General features: G+C 37.3%; 1 protein-coding gene across 4 annotated transcripts; it reads left to right on the top strand.

The window, feature by feature from the left end:
- The first annotated feature begins 229 nt into the window (after positions 1-229).
- RSRC2 (arginine and serine rich coiled-coil 2) lies at positions 230-19,829 on the top strand. Of its 4 annotated transcripts, XM_036761348.1 has the most exons (11): positions 292-425; positions 5,930-6,086; positions 7,238-7,281; positions 8,124-8,201; positions 9,759-9,971; positions 10,761-10,934; positions 11,996-12,118; positions 15,410-15,489; positions 17,093-17,325; positions 17,677-17,766; positions 18,570-19,829. In XM_036761348.1, the coding sequence occupies exons 4-11, from the start codon at positions 8,194-8,196 to the stop codon at positions 18,747-18,749; spliced, it is 1,101 nt and encodes a 366-aa protein (XP_036617243.1). In that variant the 5' UTR covers positions 292-425; positions 5,930-6,086; positions 7,238-7,281; positions 8,124-8,193; the 3' UTR covers positions 18,750-19,829. The 4 variants fall into 4 exon arrangements, with proteins under 4 accessions (XP_036617228.1, XP_036617235.1, XP_036617243.1 ...); XM_036761333.1 differs by lacking the exon at positions 8,124-8,201 and having other exon boundaries at positions 230-425; positions 9,781-9,971; XM_036761340.1 differs by lacking the exon at positions 8,124-8,201 and having other exon boundaries at positions 291-425; positions 9,781-9,971; positions 17,096-17,325.
- The last annotated feature ends 1,881 nt before the right edge of the window (positions 19,830-21,710 follow it).

The following is a 21,710-nucleotide window of genomic DNA, read 5'->3' as shown; positions in this document are numbered from 1 at the left end:
TTTAAATTGGCGGGAGAAGTCCCGGACCCAGCCCTTCGCTACGGCGGCCAGAGCAGGCCAATGCGCCTCCAAAAGCGAAGGCGGGCCCGCCCAGTTCCCAAGCGGTCTAGCTAGAAGACCGCCTCCCCGGGTTGTTCGAGCCCCGCCCCTTGTTTCACGTCCCGTCTCCCAGCCCCCTTCGAAAGAACTACCAATCACCGCCGCAAGCCGCGTTGCCGTAGTAACCCTTGTCCCCACCCCTTCATGCGTCCCACCCCCAGGATGCTTTGCGGCGCCTCAGGCCCCAGCCCCTTTGTGCCATCCGGGTCTCTGGCGCGAGCGGCTTAGTCAGTCAGTGGCGAAGCCTTGGCGGCGGCGTCGGGTACTGGTGAGAGCGGCGGGTGGAGGCGCGGCCCCAGTGGCCGGGACTCTGCGGAACCATGGCGGTAAGTGGTGAATCCTCGAGCCGGAGCCGAGCAGGGGGAAGGGGAGGGAAAGGCCCCCCCGGGAGGAGAGAGGTTCGATTGCCGGGGAGAGTGCGCGTAAGTGTGTGGACAAAATGGCGCTGCGGCCTCCTCCAGGCCCCGCCATCATGGCTGCCCTTCGGAGGGTGGGGGAGGCGAGGCGGTGCCGGCCGAGCAGGAAGGGGAGGCCGCTGGGAGTGCCTGCTTCCAGAACTTTCCTCGCGACTCCCCGGCGGCCCTCCCGCAGCCCCCGGGCCAGCCGGCGGCCCCCAGAGAGGTTTGGCCTTCCGCTCCTTCATTCTCGGGATGGGGGTTGGGAGAATGAGATGGTGCCGCAAGAGGGGGAGGAGGAAGACAGGAAACGCGAGCGCGGAGGCTCCTTCTGCCTCCCTTTCTCTTGGGGGCAAGGGGGCGTTGAGGGGGGCGGTGTCTGCGTGGGAAGTGGGGGAAGAAAGAAGGAAGCTGGGCCTAGCCTGGCGCACCCCCCCACCCCCACCCCGGCAGCTGTCTGCGCATGAAAGCGCCCTGGGGGATCCATCCCGACCAGCTTTTGCTGTGTGCGTATGTGTTTGGGTCGGAGCCAGGTAAACTTGGCCGAAGGGACTTGGGAAGGATGTTTTTAGGCGCAGGTGTCTCTCGTGAGACCCATCGATCTGACCTGGGGGAGACCCTTCGGAGCCCCTCCCTCATTTTCCTAAGATTTACATACAGCTGGAAGAGACTTTTTTCCTTTAAAGGTCATCCACTCCAAGCCCTTCATTCCCCTGGGGTTGTAGCTTTGCACCTTGAAGGGACGTTTTTTTTTTCTCTTTCCACTCCCAGGCTTTTTTCGTAAACTGTTGTATTTACATCTTGAAGGGGCTTTTAAAACATAATTTGTTCCAAGCCCTTTTTTTCATAGGATCATAGACTAGAGCTGGAAGGAACTTTAGAGGTCACCCAGTCCTCACATTTTCATAGCATCGTAGAGCTACATCTGGAAGACCTTAGTCCAATCACTTTATATAATTTGTAGCTGGAAGGAACTTTAGAGGTCTTCCAGTCCCCTCATTTTCATAGGATCGTGGATTTTACATCTGCTAGGGATCTTAGAGGCCGTTCAGCCCAGCCCCCTTTTCATAAGATTAAAGATTTATAACTAGAAGACCCTGGTGTCCAACCTCCTTCTCATTTTACATATGAAGAAAATCAGGCTTAAGACAGTTTCAGGGACTTGCTTAAAACCATGCTAAGTAGTAAGCTGCTGATCTGAGATTCTAACTCGCTTAGTCTGAATCCAGGGCTCTTAACATTACACCCTGCTGCCTTTTCTCAGATCTGAATTCTGGAAGGTAGGTGAGATACTGTGCCCCATGTGGCTAGACCTGTAAGTCTGAAAGACAGTTTATTTGTCTTAAAGATCTCCTGTCTTACTCCCCTAGTTAAATTGATGGTGTCCTAAGTACTGTGCTCCAGTACCTTCCTGGGACGAGATTGGATTGTTGTTTGGACCCTACCTACCTACCCATGGGTGACATTACTGTGTGATTACATAATTTCTGTTTGTCTTATGACCAAAATGAGTGATCTTTTTATGTTTTACTGACACGTGTGGGGGAAATCTCTCTTGTGCAAATATTTTTGGATTAATTAGCGCGTTGTAGCTTTTTGAAGACTTCTTCCTCTCATCCCCCCCACCCCACCCCCAATCTAGAGTATATTAGCACTGTGCCTGCCACTAGTATGTATTTAAATGTTTTTCAGATTCAAGCATATATGCTTGTTTGCTCATCCCCCTCCAGCCGTTCTGGCTGTATTATTAACAATATTTTTTAAGGAAATAAAGAGTTCCAAGTATTGATTACACTGACTATATGTGACGAAGAAGTTGGAATCACATTTTCAAATGGCAGTTATTATGACTTACTGCCTGATTTTTTAGAAAATAAATACATACATGAGTATGTAAAAATAGCTAGCTGAAACATCTCATGGGGCTAGATTTTGTTTCATGATCTTAATTTTCCGTCTTACAACTATAGAAAGAAATATGTTAATCTGTCAGGTATCCTAATACTCTAAGTAAACTTTTTCTTGGTTTATACCATATATGAAAGCTACTGTCAGTGCAGATTTCCAGTAAATGAGACCATGAGTCTGACTATACCTATATTGCTAATATCACATTAAGCAGCAAGTCTTATTTTGATTGTAAGTTTTGTATAAAATTTTCCCCCAAACAACTCCAAATAGAAAATTGTTGACCCTTGTAGATGAGTAGCTTTTTCACAGTAGCTTTCAAGCTAAGGAAATTTTTCTTACCACATTAACAAGTTTCTCTTAACTTGGTGAATTATTTTCTATCCCTGAAGTCAAAGTTGCCAGTTCCCACTTCCTACTAGTATTGACTAATGTCTTAGATTCTTTTCACCAGCTAATGGTTTTCTTTTCACTATAGGATAAATGAATACCAATGCCCCCTCTTTGAGATGCTTTGGGGGTAGGGCTTGATGGCACAGACACCAGATAATCAATCCTAGCCCCAAAGGTGTTTCTCTCCCATCATCTTTCCATCACTGAAGATTGATCAGGGAACCATAAAAGATGAGCCACTTCAATTTACATGTGAGGAAACTGAGACACCAATAGGTTAAGTGATTTGCCCAATATCTCTTAGGGAGTTAGTGATGAACTGGGCTTTGAATCCAGGGCGTCAGACTCTACATTCGGTGCTTTTTCCATTTTACCAGCTGCCTTTCAGAGTAGGTGATGGAAACTTGAGTACTAGGGGTGGGGGGAATTTGGGGTTTGGGTGACATTTTTTAATTAAGGACATAAGCATTTCTTAAATGACTAACATCTTTGACTTGTGGGGTGTCACACTCTTAAGATAGTTATAAAGGTGGGAGGAAATGACTTCCTATCCTAATGTCTCTTAAAATGAAATTCAAATGCTTGGTAGTAAAGCTTTGGTTCCAGTCTGCCTTTCCAGATTTCATATTCTTTCCCTTCTGCCAAACTATATCCCTTCTACCACCACCACCACCCTCCCCTCATTGTATACTCTTTGAATTCGGGGACTTTTTCTTTTGTCTTCTAGCCTAGTGCCTAGGCTTGTAGACACTCACTCCCCATTGCTCAATGGCTTTATAGTTTAACTGGGATATAAAAAGAAACATAGCTAGATAATAGTAGATATTCTAAAGTAATAAACTGTAAAGATTGAAGTTGAATAAGGAGGACCCTAGAGATGATCATAAAATAAACTTTCTTAATTCCAGGTACATCAAAATAAAGCAGCTAAAATCATTCTTAGGATTTTAAAGAATTCTGAATAGAACCAGCCAAGTTCTTGACTTTCAAGCCCTACATCAGTGGTTCAAATTCAGATAGAAATGGAGGCCACTAAACCAACCATAAAGATCCATGGGAGTTGCATATTGACTTAGAAAACCACAAGATAATATCTGTGTTCAATTTTTTTACGTTAACTATTTTCCAATACCATTTTAACCTACTTTGGACACCATATATTTGATACCTCTGCCCTACATAATCCAGCCATCTTGGCTAAATTACTCCTTTTTCCCATACTCCTTCTGAACTTGGTACCATTATCTGCCAGATCTCATTTTGTGTGTGCGCGCTCAAGCCATGATCATTCTTTAACCGTTTTTATTTCTCCTTATGGACCAAGGTGCAGCTCACATCCTCTATGCCCTAGACAGAAGAACCCATTTAAAAGTGGAAATGGCGTATTCAAGAATGTTAGCTGCGTTTATTCTATGCTAATTTTATCTAGTTTTGTCTTGTAATAACTAGCACACTGTTTTTTAAAAGACTAGTGATTTATAGCATTCTTAATTTAGGGCTGGGTGGGGGTTATATAGTACTGCTAGATAACTGTTTCCATGAAAAAGTGGTTAAGAAATTTAAGTTCATTGTTAAAAAGTACAACATAAAATAATCATCAAATAAGGATACAGACTGGATTTGTGGCTTTCATTGGTATTAGAAACTTCCCTCTACCAAAGTAGGTAGGGACACTGTCTTGTCAACTCAAAGAGTTACCTCACAAATACTTTGTTCAGAATCTAGGTAAATTGTATCTGCACCATTTTCCTAACACATTAGTCTTTGTCTCTTCCTGAAGGAAAGTCTTTGCCACTTCTCTTCATTTCGGTAGCTCCCTGTTCTCTCTAGGATAATAAATGAAAAGCATTTAGCGAGTGCTTATTGTATGCCAAGTACCATATCAAGTGCTAAAGATAGAGTTATGAAAGAAAACACAGACCTTGCCCTCAGAGAGTTTCTAATAAGAGAAAATAATACTTAATGAAGTAGTGGCTGATAGTATATTGTTCTCCAACATAGACATGATCAATTCTTAGGAGAGGATAAGTGAATCAATAATAGGGGCTTTGAACCCAGTCTTCCTGACTCACAAGTCATATTCACTTTCTGCTTTCATAATTATACATTCAGTGACTACACTGATCTAGATTTTATGAACAGATAGCAGGATCAGAACCTAATTAGATCACTATTAGCTTCTTATCAACTCAAAGTTTAACATCCAGTCCTGTCTTAAAACTAAATTTAATTCAATGCACATTGTGTCTGTAGTTAGTCTGTAACCTCACCCCCAAAATAAAAGCCCAGCCACTTCCCTCAAGGAGTTTTTATTGGCAGATAACCTTTTCTGATCTTAGAATTTTTTCAAAAATCCCTTGAATATATGTATTTTATGTTTTTTGTGTTTTTTTTTTTTTAAGAAGCCAGGGTGATGTGTTGGTAAGCCAAATGGGCTCCTTAGCACTTAGTTCAACCAGTGTCCTTCAAGTTTGGCTTTTTTTGGGGGTGGGGGGGCATAATCCAGTGTATTTCATTGAACCTTACTAGGTGCTAAGCCCCAGGCCCAAACCCCTATTAGGTGTAAAACCTTAACTCCAGGAGTTTACATGTCTGGGAGAGCAAAGGCTCTTAGACCACATGGGTTTAAGTCACCTCTTTGTGACGATTCTAGGTCACGTGTGTGAGTCGCATGTGTGACTCACCCCTGACGATGAAAAAGATATAAAAAAGGGGGTTGGCCTTTTCTTCTTTGGAGCTCCTCCTTACAGCAGTGGTGGCGTGTGACTCTGGGCCAGCCCTTGCTCTGAGCTCCCGGGCTGAACCTAGATGTTGGTAACTAAGAATCTGTATTGGGTCTGTCTGTTGATGTTTATAATTTGTATGTTGCTTGAAGTTCAGGGTGCTGGCCTTCTCCCCTGAACTAAGTGACTGATATTTGTATGCTGAATTAAAGTGAGTTTGTCAACCCCTTCACCTTGCTTTCCTTAGTTAAGCAGATCAAAAGAACCTGTGCTGTTGACAGCTTTCTGGGTGCTGGCTGTGGGTGGATCTTACACCCCCACAGAAGCTGCTAGCTGGATTGTTGAAACAGGTGATTATATTGTAAATGACATGAAAAGCTTTAAATTAATCGTTGTTCTATGAATATTTAGGCTAGTGACACAGAACGAGATGGGATAGCCACAGAAAAGTCATCTCCAGATAGAGATAAAAAAAAGGAGCAGTCAGATGCCTCCCTTTCTCCTAGAGCATCAAAACATCATTATTCAAGATCACGATCAAGGTCAAGAGAAAGAAAACGGAAGTCAGGTATGAATTTTCTGAAAAACTACTTCACAATATTTACTATATTCTGTATAGAAAGTATATTTCATGTTTTTTGGCTCATATGTATAATGTAAGTTGTCCTGGTATCAAAGATTTTTTATATCTTAAGGCAGGAAGTACATTGTTGGGGTAGTGTTGCTGTTTGCTCCTCTGAAAGTTTTGTTCTGAAAGTGCAAATTGATCACTGGTTGTGCCATACAATATTTATTACTTATAATCCTATAAAGTAATTAATGACTTTCATAGGAGAGAGGTGTGATATGTGGAGAAATAGTCCATTTATAAATTAAATCAGAAATACTTTGATATTATTTGAATCCATAAGGTGATGGGGAAAGGGGGTGGTATTTAATTTATGTATTTATATGTGTCAGTTGTAGTACATCATGGGGAATGAGTTCTACCCACATAAATGAATGCATGACAACCAAAGTTTACCCCTTTAAGTATAAAACTACTTTGTAAAATGTTGGTTTCCGTAGAAATTTTTGCCCAAAAGGTTACATATACTTTACTGTGTCCTTAATCTTTTCTTAATGACTTGAGCTCATTGAAGAATTTTAGTTATTTTATAGCCATATCCTCAAGAGCTGCTGAGATGAGTTACCACTATACTGAGTGGCTTTAGGATGCTATGATTTTTGAGTAATTCTCCCTGCTTTTTATATTTTATGGCCTTTCCATAATGAAGTTTTTGATTTCCACATACTTTAAGAGCCCACTTCTGATTTGCTGCCTATAATCTGTGAGCTGGAAAGCTAAGCACCCAGTCTTAAAAGAACTGCTTTTATAATGAAATGGGGGGAGGGAAAAGGCTGGCTCTTCTCAGTCAAAGAGGTTGAGAATCAAGTATCGGTGGCTTTTTTTTTTTCTTTTTTCTTTTTTTTTTTTTTTTTTTTTTGTTTAAATGATGAGGGCCTTTTTAAAGATACATGTTTTGGTTTTGAGACTTGGGTAATTGATGTTATCACTTACAAGTCTTGATAACAATAAATGGGTAAACAAAAGTTTACCCCTTTGGGAAGTCATCCATAAACAGGATCTCAATAGAATTTGTTTTAATAAAATAAAATATTTTGAAATTGTGTCTTACTGAACACTTGCTTATACTAGTGATGTTTTTTCCCCCACAGATAACGAAGGAAGAAAACACAGAAGCCGGAGCAGAAGCAAAGAGGTAATTAACACTTTGTAGAGTATAGGTAATTTTAAAATACTTTTAAAGTTTCTGGTAGAAATGTATGTGTGAAATATATGATCATGATATGGTAAGTACCCAGAACTTTGAAAATTTGGAAGGTTAATTGGGTTTTGGAGTACCATAGAGAAGCATGATTTGGATTCATCATTTTAACAAGAAGATAGTTGTTTATGGGAAAAGTACATTCAGAAACTTAATTTTAATTTGTTGTGAAATTTTTCACAATGAAAATTTCATATGAAGCAATATAATTGGTTCTTTAGGGCTGTCACACAGAGCTTCCATTAATCTGAGGTCCCGAGTCTTCTGATGCCTTAACACTGCTCAGGACTTTACTAAGTACAATCATATGCCTAGGAATACAGTCATTTTATTTTATTTTATTTTTTGGAAAGATAACAAGAGTCCTCTTTCCCTATTCAGTTTTTGTAATAGTAATATTGAATTTGAAAAGACTACTTACAGGGCCACAGGAGTCAGTGAGGGGCAGCTAGAAATGTGGCAGTAACAGCAAAGCTTGAGGAAAAAGGCAAGGGGAGTAAGAAGAGGCAGCAGCTATGGTGCAGAGGAAATAACTGGCTCACCCATCAGAGAAGACATGGAGAGAGCCAACAAGGAACAGCAGAAATAGCAGCCAGAAAGGGAGGAGTAGTCCTTTGGGGGCTGGGTGAGGGACTCCTAAAGCTAAATGTGGGGCAGGGACTTCACCTCCTCCCCTAATGGAAGCTCTGTTAAAATTTTAATTTAGGAGAGTTTTTGTGAAAATGACTATTTTGTTTAGCTCACATGATAACATTTCTATAATAAATCATACTCAGCGTGCTAATGCGCGAAGAGACTGAACTGAAGACGCTGCAGACTCAGATAGCAAAATTATAAGCCTACTTCATGATAAGGTAACTATTAGTCATTCAAACTCCTATTTCCCTTAAATATATCTTAAATCAGTTAAGGGTTTTGATGGGTTTTTTTATTAGTAATAAAGTATTATGTATGGAAAACTGAAATAAAGTTTGAAAATTGACCCACATTTTGAAAAGCCTTTCTAATTTGCCATCATACTGCAGAGTCTAAGAAAAATTTATCTTGTTATTTTAGAGGGGAATTGGCAGTAAAAGTAAAATCCACATCACAGATTTCTGTTTTAAAATTAACTGTTACTGTATGATCATTTTCATAAATTACAACATGCATGTTTAGATAATAGTGGCGCTATCCAAAGTATTTTAGGGGAAAAAATGCCAAGTGCAAAGAAATACATTATTGCATGTATTTTACTGCATGGGGTAAACTAATGTCATGGGAAGCGCATTGAACTGGGAGTTAGGAGACCTGGGTTCTAGCCCCAGCCCTGCTGAAACTAACTGTGAACTTGGACAAGTCATTGTCTTGGACCTGTTTCCCTCATCTGCTAAATTAAGAGGGTTGGACTAGAGTATCTTTAAAATGTATTCCAACTCAATTTTTTTTTTAAGTTCAGGATCTTGAACTTGAATAATAGCTGGATCGGAAAGGCAAAACTAGGTGCCTGTCTCAGGGACAAGAGAGAATAATAATACGCAACCTTCCTAGAGTAGTATGGCTGCTGATAAATTTATTTTTAGTTGAATCTGTGAAGGCATCAATTGTATATAGTGTGGTTTGGTTTTATTTTTTGTACTGGCAAAAATTATATGATGGCATTGGGATGAATTGTGTTATTTCTATCTTGAATTCTACTACCATTTTTAAAGTAAAAGTGCTTGCCATTTTTTACCGTAGGTACCTGTACCAAAATAAAAATCCCAAACCTGTCTGCATATGTGAAGAAGAAAAATGGCTGCTTCACAATTTAGTCTCCAATGAAAACATTGGAGACAGTCAGAACTGACCTTACAGAATACTTTGACACTGTAGCTATAAAAGGAACAATGTGTGTCTGCTTAAAGTAATTGGAGGGTGCAAAAAAAAAGTTTAGTAAGCTAAGTCTTATTTAAAATAGCTATGCATTTGAAACTGCATTTTTTAATGCATTTCCTAGTTTTCTAAGTGTCTCTAATCAACTTCATTTCTAACATCACAATTCAGTGGTACTGTGTTCTTCAATAGTTAAAAGATCTATGCATTTATAAGTAATTTGTATATTTGGTGTGTATCTAAATAGTTGGTTGTATATACTTGAATAAATATGTACATCTATATTTTATTAGACCTAGGGGTGAAATTGAAATTGTTTTCACCTTGCTATTGAAAAATAATTTTATGGGATGTTACTACTACATTTGAAGGTAGTGGGAGGGGAATTGTAAAGAAGAAAAACAAAAGTAGTAATATTCACTTGCAACATTGGGTGATGTGAACATAGATAATTATTGACTGAGCCACACTCCTAAGGTTACTAATGTTGCATCACAACATATTTTTATCTTCTGATACCCATACTAACTCTCTTTGTTGCACTATTTTCCTGAAAGAACCAACTTCTTCTTACAACAGGCAAGAAGACATGAATCCAAAGACAAGTCCTCCAAGAAACATAAATCTGAGGACCATAATGACAAAGAACATTCTTCTGATAAAGGAAGAGAGAGACTAAATTCATCTGAAAATGGTGAGGACAGACACAAGCGGAAAGAAAGGAAGTCATCAAGAGGCAGAAGCCATTCAAGATCTAGATCTCGTGAAAGGTGAGCTGTTTATATCAATAGTTTCTTCCAAAGAGTAGTTCTACGTTTTTAAATACACATTAACCATGTGAGCACCAAACTGTTCCCTGCCCTTTCCCAGATCTACTAGGTTTAAAAAAAATTATTAGAAATTGAAGATACAGGTAATAGTTGCAGGAAATGACATCTTATGGCCCTAAGGATTCAGGAACTCTAGTGAGCCTATATAGGAGATGATGCCATCTGGTGATTACTCAGCAATTAAGTAACATCTCTTGACTGAAGGGAATATAGTTATTAACAGTAAAAAGCACGTGCCTACTTAGTGTGAGACATTTATTTCTTTCAGTAGAGCTCATCAACCACATTTGTAGGTTTTTTTTTAAGCTAAAATAATATTGCCTCATGGAGAAGGCATTTGAAGCTATACTCAAGATTTTCTATATGGTTTATAAGAATCTAGAAGCTTAGGTTACTACTTACTTAGTTTTTCTTAAAGCACAAGAATTTTAGCATTGCACATTTAGAAAATGCTCAGACGCTTGCTTTTTTGTATATTTATGATTTTTGAAACATCAGCTTTAGTAGTTACACTTTTAGAATCTTGTAGAGTATTGCCGTTTGAGGCAACATAACACATAGACTAAATGGCATCCCAAAAAATTTTTAAGTGGCTTTGAGGGAACAATAAATTTGAATTATGTTTCTTCTGTTTTTCTCACCACAGTAATAGTGTATAGATGTTTTTAAAACCACTTATAATTTAAAGATCAGCCAGTAAAAATGTATTCTTCATATTTGCTATTTCAGGCGTCATCGTAGTAGAAGTAGAGAACGGAAGAAGTCAAGGTCCAGGAGCAGGGAGCGGAAGAAGTCAAGGTCCAGAAGCAGGGAGAGAAAGCGTCGGATTAGGTCTCGATCGCGGTCAAGGTCAAGACATAGGCACAGAACCAGAAGTAGAAGTAGAACCAGGAGCAGAAGCCGGTATGTGTTTATATATTATTTTTTTAAAAATTATTGACAATAACTGAAATATCTTTGTTTCTTAGTTTTGATTGTCTAGAGCCAAGGGTGGCTTCCAGGTCCTCAAGTGTGGCCCTTTGACTCAATCCAAACTTAAAACTTGGACTCAGTCAAAAGGCTGCACCTGAAGAGCTAGAAGGCCACATGTGGCCTCAAGGCTGTAGGTTCCCCACCCCTGGCTCTAGAAATAAGAATTTTTGGTTTGGGTTTTTGGAAATCTTTTTGGTCCTGAATTTTTGGTTTGGATTTAGATAATTTCTAGAGTCCTTTTCTGGTCTTAATCCTGTGTTGTCTGTAAATGAGCAGGTACTTTTGGGGGTCAAGACCAGAGAAGGAATTATGGCTGTGTATAGATCAGCATATCACAAAAAAAGTTTATGAGTTGAACTTGTGGCTTTCAGAATTAGGCAGGCATCATTATCAGGTATGTAAGAAATATCTACATAGCTAGCATGCAGTTTGTAGTTAAGAGAACTTCATTTGGCCTTCAGCAAGTCACTTCAGTACTCTGGGCCCTAGTATCCTCATCTGTAAAGTTAGGGGGTTGATTTCTTCCAGCTTTGAGGCTACGGTCTAGATTTTAGAATAGCCAGTTTTCTTTTTGTTTAATGCTACTGTTTAGTTGGTAATGGTCTTGAGTCTGATCATCAGTTTTTAGATGGGAAGATTGACTTATGTCTTGATTTTTTTTCTCCAAATATCTGTCCTGCCCCCAAAATGAAATTATATATAAAATGAATGTTACTTATTATAACATGTTTGACATTTTATAAATATATTCTGAAAAGAAAATACCAATTATATAGGTTGCACCAAATTTTTATAAGAGGAGAATGGAGAACAAAGTCCCATTTATTGTTAAAAATTATACGAATCAAACAGTTGTTGAATGATAAAATTTCTTATTTTAAAACAAATTTTACACATAAAAGCCTTAGTTTCTTTTTCTGGTATTTTCTTGGCATGTCATATCAATATGTTAATAAATTAGTACCTAATAAGACTTCTAAAATTAATTACAGGGAAAGAAAAAAGAGAATTGAAAAACCACGAAGATTTAGCCGAAGTTTAAGTCGGACTCCCAGTCCACCTCCTTTTAGAGGGCGAAACACAGCAATGGATGCACAAGAGGCATTAGCTAGAAGGTATGTTTTTCTTCGACTATCTTAACTTGGCTTCGATGAGCTTGACATCTAAAAAAGATGAGGGGTTAATCCTGTCGCTGAATCATGGGAATCAAAAGTTAAAATACAATAGATTCCATTTGTAATCATACTTTAAATATTGTGGCCTTTTGCAATACAGGAACATTAACTTTTACCTCATGGCATAGTTTCTTTTATTTGCAAAGCTATGAAGATTGAGGTGCTTGCAACAAACAGCTCCTTCCCCTTTTTTTGCCTCTTCTTAATTTCCTGGATTTTTTGTTTTGTTTCAGGGTTTTTTTGTGCCTGGTATTTTTTGGTTTTTAGGCTTTTTTGGTTTTGTTCTGTTTTGTTTTTTCCCTGAAGGATCAAAAAGTCCCAAGACATGGGATTGAGAGTGCAATGGGCCTTAAATTCTTGAAACCATTTTCACTTAAGAGACAAGGAAAATACATTCTTTAGATTGTAAAAGACATTTGAGATTTCTGCTTCTTAACATAAAATAACTAGGCCAATGCTTGACCTTTGGTTAGAATTACCTGAAATACGATGTTAACTATTTTGAAGGAGGGAATGATTGATATAGTTACATGCTGTGTCAATAAATACAAACCATTTTGTGGATTTGCCCTTATAAAATCTTAAAACCCTGTTGTGAAGACAGGGAAAGGTACACATTTTCTTAGATTTTATTGCCTAATTACATGTGGTTCCTGCAATAACACACAAGGGAGATGGAGCTTTCTCATTCAAATCTACGAGGTTAAGTCTTCCCAAAAGACTTAATTATTTGCAAAGGCAGGAGAAAAATCACAGCACTTCATATTTGCTATTTTTCCCATATTCTGCGAATTCTACACTAGCTTTTGTTGTTTTTCTTTTTAAAATTAAGTTTCTATTTTTTTCCCATTGCAAAAATACAGTTATCACAATGTAACCTGATGTACTGCTGCCCTGTGAACCCAGCCTGGCAGAAACTGTCTCCAGCTGAACAGCAGCAGCAGCAGCAAAGGTGTGAGCTCACCCCTTCCTCATTCCATTCACCTTAGTGAATGGTGTTGATTTCAAAACTTGCAATGGCCATTTTAATGCAAGTAGTATCGTTTATTAAGCAGTTACTCATCCTTTATATTTAATTTTTTTTCTTCTTGAAATTCAAAGCAACAGAATAAGTGAGTATTTGTTATCAAATACGTAAACGAATGTGAGTCAGATGGCAAAAGGTGATGCTCTCAAAATGTGAGAATTTTCTTAGCTTTTCTGTGTTTAAATTTATAGTGAATGTTACCTAAATGCAGGTGTGGAATCTTTTTCAAAACCCACCAGTTTACAGTTTACTCCTACACTATGCTTACATTTTTCACTTTCATATTTTAGTAGGATTTGAGATTAACACTGGTAGTTCACGGTTCAGTGCCCATTAATGTGACTTAACTACCAATTTTTCACTATGGGATCAGTTAAGCTGTGGGTTCTTGAAATTTGAAAGGACAACTTAGTTACTGAGAAGTTAACTACAGTATAGGAAATCCTGAAAAAATAAGATAAAGTGTATCTTTGGTAGTAAAAAGTATTTAAACAGCTTTGCAAATAGTTTCAGGTACATCTGTTAAACTGTATCATTTTCACTGCCTGATCTCTAGAGTTCATAGAAGTCATGGTTGTTATCTTGTATTTGCTCAGAAAGGTTGAAATCATATTGATTTTATGTAAACCTTTTAACAACTATTACAGAGCAAATACAAGCTGCCTATTCAACTGAATCAGACAGTAATTTTTGCCAGCCTACTTCCTTAGCATATTACAGGTAGGTGGGCCTGTTGACTTATAGCACTGATCTCTTTAATTGTTGCTTTTTTGAAAATTCCATTTCAAATACTGAAAGTGAAGTGCCAGGTATCAGATAACTTCCTTCTGCCTACGCAATGACCTACAGTTCTCTTACTCAACTTTGGCAGCCAACTTGGAATTCTAGAATGCAAAACTGCATTCTAGAAGTGCAGCCCAAAAAAATCCTGTTTTTTCCTTGCCCTTCATGCAATTTTACTAACAGAAACCCTCTTGGAATTTTAATTTTGGAAAATGGTTGTGGCTTCTCTAGGAAAACATGTTATCAAAAAAAAAAAAAACAATGATTTAGATTTTGTATGCTGTACAATAAATACTTAAATTTATGTAGGGAAGGAAGAACTTCTGAGTCTTTGTTTTAATTTTTGTCCCAGAACTGTGTTTCCACAGGTTTAGAGAAGTCACTCCATCGACACATATAAGCAACTAGTCTGGGACATAGAGTATACTCTTTCTGTAACACATAATTGAATCAAGAATAGCATAATTCTCTTAAAATACATTTCTGTGAAATTTTCAGATGCTTTGCCTTCTGAACTTTTTTAGGCTATTTATAAGCTTAATTTTCAGTCCAGCCTTGGATTAAGTGAACCATGAGTTAATCATGTGTATTTTGACTAAAGAGTCTTGGAATATTGTGTGGTCCCCTGGTTTTATAGGAAATTTAGACTCAGAAAGTTGAAATGACTAATCTCACAATAAATGAGTAACAGAGGGCTCAAACCCAGGTCTCCTCAATTCCTAGGTGTAGTGGTCTTCACACCACCACAAAAATTAAAAGCAATCAAATGAGATGACTGAAACATGTTCACTTTTTTAAAAATTTGCACAAGAGTAACAGAGCCACTTGCATTAAGATGAATTTGGGAATTGTAACATTCATTATTTGATTGTAATAATTTGCAAGGCTGTGATAAATGCTTTAAAAGAGTATATTCAAACACATAAGAGTCAAGAGTTAAATTTTTACTTGTTCCTCAAAACTGTCTCTGCTTCCCCTGAAAAACATTCAGAAAATTCTGAAATCAACATTGTTTTTCTACTCACCAAACCTTAATTGTTTCTGAATGTGGACAAGTGAGTGTTTTATTTATATAAGGTTGATTTCTTAGTAAAACACTACCAGTATGTGAAAAGTTTGCAACGATCATATATACATTCCCAGTAAAAAAAAAAAGACCATAAAATAGTTTTATCTCTGACATGGACATTAGGACAAACTCTGTTACCAGAGAGATTGCCTTTAGGGTAGGAAAGATAGTTTTTAAATATTATAAGACCTACTGAAAGAAATTTTAAAAGGAAGTTAAAGAATGGGCATATTAAAAATCTCTTATTCTTTTTTTTTGTTCTAAAAAATTTATTAATGTGTAATTTCATATCTTTATTTAGGGGTTCTTTTATCTAACATACCTTGAATTTTTTTCTGTTATGAATCAATAGGTTGGAAAGAGCAAAGAAATTGCAAGAACAGAGAGAAAAAGAAATGGTTGAGAAACAGAAGCAGCAAGAAATAGTAGCAGGTAACTTTTTTCATAAATTGATGGAGCCAGAATTTTTATAAGTAACCATTATGACTATTCAAGTTTGACTGAAATCATAAAGAACCTTAATTCTTTATTTGAAAGTCAAGATAATGGAAAATGTATAATTGACAGACAGTGTGATTAAAATGTCTATGAAAGATTGGTGATTAAAGAGAGCTAAATGTGAAGTTCTATATTAACAGATTTGGGCAAAACACTAGATTTCAGTTTAAAATCTTTATATTTGAATCTTAGCTCTGCCTTCGTGACCATTAGTAAATTCACTCACCCTATCTGGCCTCAGGTTCCTCAGGTAAAAATGACTTCCTCTGTAGGTTAGGGAAAATTAGTTTAATTAACTCTGACCTGAACTATTGCAGTAGCCTCCTGACTGGTCTCATTTCCAGTCTCTGGAGTGAGGCTTCCACTGCCATATTATTTGACATGATTCAAGTCATTTCACTCCCCACTCAAATAATCTTCAATAGCTTCACCTCCTCCTCCAGTATATGTGAGATAATTAACACTTCATTTTACTACTCTGCATTCTGTTTAACTTTGCCTTGTCTAAAACCCTGCAGTTTGATGCCTCTTTGCCCATGTTAGTGCATGTGTTTGGAATGCTGTCCTCCCTAACAACTATTCATTTTTAAAAGCCTTCCTCAAATGCTGCTTCTTCCACGAAGCTTTCCCTGATCTTTCCACTAAACTATAAGTGTTCTCTCCTTTTAACTTTATATCACATTGTACTTTTGTCTTTCACATACTTTAGCTATTTTATATTGTCTACAACTGCCACACTTTTCTTCTTTGGACATCACAACTTCTTGGGTTGAAACTGAAGCTGACATTGACTGACTCAAATCTTTAATAGTCCATCCTTTTAACAGCCAGTTATCACTATCTGTAGTGTTTGCTATTGGAGTTTTGAATTTTTATGTTTTGAATTATAAGGAGCATCCTAATTAATTTCCCTTAATTCATTTACTTTCTCTTTCTGTGACATTTTTAAAAGCAAGAAAAGTCAGACAACAAACATTAAGTACCTACTATGTGTGAGGTACTGTGCTAAACACTGAGGATACAAAGAAGGCAGAAGACAGCAATAGTCCCTGCCCTCAAGGAGCTCATGATCTAATGGGGAAGATAATACATAAAAAGAAACTGAAAGGGAATGATGAGCACTCAGCTTGGGGCCATTGTGCCGACCTACAGCTGAGTTATGATCTGGGAGGAGCTCTTCGAAGTCTACCCTCTCAATCAAATGGAGGAGAAGGGTTTCCAGGGCTGGGGGTGCCAAATAGGTGGGAGTTTCAGAGTTGTTGCAATCTTGCTGGAAGATGAGTTACTTCAGAGTGCTCCTAGTCAGAGACAAAAGTCCAGGAGAGCAGTAGGTGGAAGATGGTGAGATGGCTGCATGGGGCCCTTCAAAATAGTTTGCCTCTGTAGCTGTTAAAGATCATATACAAAAGGTAGACCATTATGAATGAATTCAGATTTTTAAAAATTGAACTGCTGTGTTGTTCAAGTTTTGAACTAAGTATTATTGTGCCTTTATTCAGCCTTCCTGGTATCTTAATATTCACTTATGTTTCTTCAGCAGCTGCAGCTACTGGAGGGTCTGTCCTCAATGTTGCCGCCCTTCTAGCATCTGGAACACAAGTAACTCCTCAGATAGCTATGGCAGCTCAAATGGCTGCATTACAAGCCAAAGCATTGGCAGAGACGGGAATAGCTGTACCTAGCTATTATAATCCAGCAGCTGTGAATCCTATGAAATTTGCTGAACAGGAAAAGAAAAGGAAAATGCTTTGGCAAGGCAAAAAAGAAGGGGTAAGCTTCTGTTATTTAATGGGTCAATGTCTCTTCTGGCATTTGCTGTTTCTGAGTTTTGTTTCTACAACAAAAGGGCGAGGGGTAACAGCATGGTGATTTTATCTTGAAAAATTATGTTGAGTCCAGCTTGTTTTAAGTATTTACCAGGCAGCAGTTATTAGCCACTTTATAAAGTAGCGGTAAATGAGTCTAGATTATGGGGAATTCTCTTCCACCTCACTTCCCCAGAGCCTTAGAATGGAATTTCACATAGTGAAAGTTGGTTATTTCCATATTTTAAGCTGTATCACAGACTGTTTTAAACATTATGACTAATCGAAAATGTCCATGTTTTAATTTCTCCTACAGGATAAGTCACAGTCTGCTGAAATTTGGGAAAAATTGAATTTTGGAAACAAGGACCAAAATGTCAAATTCAGAAAATTAATGGGCATTAAGGTAAGGAGGGTGTGGGTATGTGTTTGTATGTATAGTTATAAGTGACCTTGTTAAATTTTTATCACCTTTACATCCAGGGTAGTCATTTTCATGTTACCCAGTATGTGGTTTCATTAGGAGTGCTTATCTAGAACTTAGTGTTCCTTTAGAAATAGACGAATTTGTAAATCTGTTAATGACTTCCAAAATCCTAATGCTCTTTGAAGCCTGTACCAATTAGTGTGTCATTGATTATAGTTGATTTTATACTTAGATTACCCATGCTAATTAAGACATTCTGCATAATGGTCATAACTATTAACTTTAAAATGGTAACATCTCTAATCTGGATGGGAATTTATCTAAAGTAATAATTAGCATTCTCCAATAATATGCAAGAAAATAGAAAAATGTATATACTGTCTTATTTCTAGGAGCCATTCGTATTCCTCTAAAATATTTAATGTTTCTGTTTTAATTTTGCAGATTATTTTCTATGGTGAATTAGTTTATTTTTTATATTCAAAGTAGGAAGGAAGTTCTTTTTAATTGAAATTAAATGTGGGCTTATAGGCTGTTAACATTAACAGCAGATGAATCTCAAAAGACCCAAGGAAAACATGTTTCCAGTAGCTGTAATATGTTGCCACATATTTGTGTTTTTACAAAAATCAGTGTGAGAATTACATGGACAATTTGTACATAATGATTTCCAAAGCAGAGAAATTGTAGGATGTTTCTAAAGTAGGCCACTTTATATTGTTTGTAAGGTTTTGAAAGTTTAAGCCTGAATAAATATGTTTGTTTACATGTTTGATTTTCAGAGTGAGGATGAAGCTGGTTGTAGTTCAGTTGATGAAGAAAGTTATAAAACTCTGAAACAACAGGAAGAAGTATTTAGAAATCTGGATGCTCAGTATGAGATGGCAAGATCACAAACCCACACACAAAGAGGAATGGGATTGGGCTTCACATCTTCAATGCGGGGAATGGATGCAGTTTGAAAAAACATGATTTTAAAGTTTGGGACGTTGTGAAATTCTTGTTCTGATGTCAGGTCCTTGTTCACCAAACAGCTAGCATTCTAGCTTGCATGGGTGTTGCATTGACTTTAATTTATTGAAAAACACAATTTTTTTTGTAAATATCAGATCAGTGATACTGGTGTTAGTGTTGTAATCAGGTTAAACCCACTTCCATTAAACTTGACAGAACTATAGAAGGACAATATTTTTTAGTTAACAAGTTCTACTTTTCAAACAAATGTAAAGCTGCAGGTGGGGTAAAATCTCATACATGGATATTTCGTGTCCACTGTCTTGTGTACTTTTGTACTTAACCTTGTACAGTTATTTTCATCTCTTGAAACATGAAAGAAATGTTGTGTAGATGTTCTTTAGAAGATCTGGCCATTGGGCACATAGTCCAGCACAGAAAGCTGGATGGTGATGATAATAAAAGATGTTTTTTCTCAAAACTGGTGTTACTTTTAAGTTCCCTGAAATTCTTGTTGGAATTGGTTCCTTTATGGTTGCTACAGCATTTTGGTATAGTTTATAAAATAAAGACCAATTGGGAATTCTCTTTAATAGAACTATGCTGTAGGGAATACCATAATGAGGAAACATGTAAAAGATTGTTCGGGGGCAGGGGACAACAGAAGCTGAATTGAAAACTTTTACTGAAACAGTACTGTTCTTTGCTGCTCTAGGAGGAAGGGGTTGGGAGGGTGTACAGCATTTGTTAAATACTGTATGTTATTCAGGTAATAGATTAATGCATTAAGGGTGTAAGCACTTTTATTACAATAAAGTGCCTTATAACGGAACAGTGTTATGTATGCACTTTGCTTGAATTAGCCTGTTTCTGGATCTTTTCATCTTTCTAAGGTATCCAGTTTTGCAAATTAGTTGCGTTATTAAAGACAGCTCTTGAAAACTACTTTGTCACTAAATGAAATCAGGCATAACTCTCAAGTTTGTGATTTTGTATTTGTTTCTTAGATTGGCAGAACATCACTGTAAAAGGGATCAAAGTAACATGGCCATGACTTTTTTTCTATTAAATCCAGTTCCTCATGCTTATTACTGCCTGAAAGAAACTGATTATTAGGTGCACCTTTACGACATAAATTCCAAAAATGTTGCCTATAATGCCCGTTTGTATACTGTGTTTGAAACCCATTTTCCTGTTGGCTTTCATAACATTAGGGATAGCTTCCTTCGGAAAAGATATTAGCCACAAAATGGTAATAAAATCACACAATGTGGCACAAAGGAAAAATAGTGTTTTTCTGGTCAAGTATTACTGGAACCCCTGGTGATAATTTGACAGATCTGATAATATACTTAGTTTCAGTAAGCAGGATACAGTTTAAGGGGTACAAAAATTACAGTGTTTCAAAACAAGATCATACGTGTTTCTAGTTTGACAACTATTGATACTGTGCTAGACAGTGACTTTTTCAAATAAACTAGTAGAAGGAAAAATGCTATAGAAACAAAATAGCGGGTGCACATTTACTGAAGTGTTTTCTATGGTCTGAAAATTGTTCTTATTCCTTTAAAAATTGTTATAGTGGTGGATATGTACAATGATTTAAGGACTCAAGAGTGAACTTGTCCACCATTAGTAAGTGGTAGAGATAAGATCTTAACCCAAGGTCTTCTGATGAGAAACAGGTACCTTTTCCCCCCCTTACATCAGAAGACATTTTTAGATGCTGTTACAATCAGAGAGAAGAGCAAATAAGATGCTTATAATTTCTCTCAGTTTCTATTTTACAAGTTAGGTTTTACATTCCCAGGCATGTATAGGAAAATAGGAGCCAGGGAAAGTTGTATTTTTAATTAGCTTAATGTGTGGCTTATTTAAATAATCAAAAATGTGTCATCTTCACTTTGACTTTCCTTATTTCTTACCTAATTCTATGGTTGGAAAGAATCTCCAGTTTTTGTTCATAGATGATTTTTTTACTGTGTCTATGACTACTTAATTGGGGAAAATCTAATAGATGAAAAAAGCCCATATCATGCAATTTGTCAGCCTATTTAAGGCTTTGAGTACTAGTGTCTTGAAGATATTTTTGGTCAATGAGCAGAGTCCAGAATTAAATACGGCACACTGCAAAGTTAGCATCAATATTGCTGTTTACTGCTGTGAAACCCCACCTTTTAACCACCAAGATTACTGTTGACTGTCAGTCAACAAGCATTTGGTAATGCAGCACATTATGCTAAGTTGTAGGGCAAAAGTACATGATTCCTACTCAAGGACTAATGAGACAACATGCAAATTGTATACGTGAGATAATGTGCAATACAAATGGGAGATGATTTCAAAGGGAAGGCACTAGCAGGGGAGGAGGCCAGAGAAGCACTTCTGCAAGATTTAGCTGGAGAAAGTCCAGTGTGGGAAAGTAGTCAAATAATGGAGGACTACCAATGAAAATGAAGGCCAAGAGTTTAAATGTCATGCAAAGGATTTTATATTTGATCTTGGAGGTCATAGGGAGCCTTTGAGAATCAAAAGTTCAGATTATAAAGATTTCCCAAATGGCAAAGGAAAAAGATGCATGTTTGTTTACAGCATACTACACCAAAGAGATCACTTGAACAAAAAATGGCATTAAAGGACAACCAGAAAAGTCAATGAATTGGTAATATACCAGAAGTGAAGAATCTGTATAGCAACTTGGAATGGTGCCCTAAAAGTTACAAAACTGTATACCCTTTGACCCAGCTATGCCACTACTAGGCCTCTGCACCAAAGAGGAAAATTATATACAGTATATACACAAAAATATTTGTAGCAGCTCTTTTTGCAGTTGCCAGAAGTTGGAAACTAAAGGAGGATATTGGGGCATGGCTAAACTGTGATGCTGTGATGCATATATGAATGTAACAGCGTTATTGTGCCAAAAGAAACAAACAATATATCAGGAAACAATGGAAGACCTCTATGAA

Source organism: Trichosurus vulpecula, chromosome 1 (genome assembly GCF_011100635.1).
Source record: "Trichosurus vulpecula isolate mTriVul1 chromosome 1, mTriVul1.pri, whole genome shotgun sequence".
Lineage (NCBI taxonomy): Eukaryota > Metazoa > Chordata > Mammalia > Diprotodontia > Phalangeridae > Trichosurus > Trichosurus vulpecula.
The sequence above is the reverse complement of the archived record's forward strand: the minus strand, read 5'-3'. Positions and strand labels throughout refer to the sequence as shown.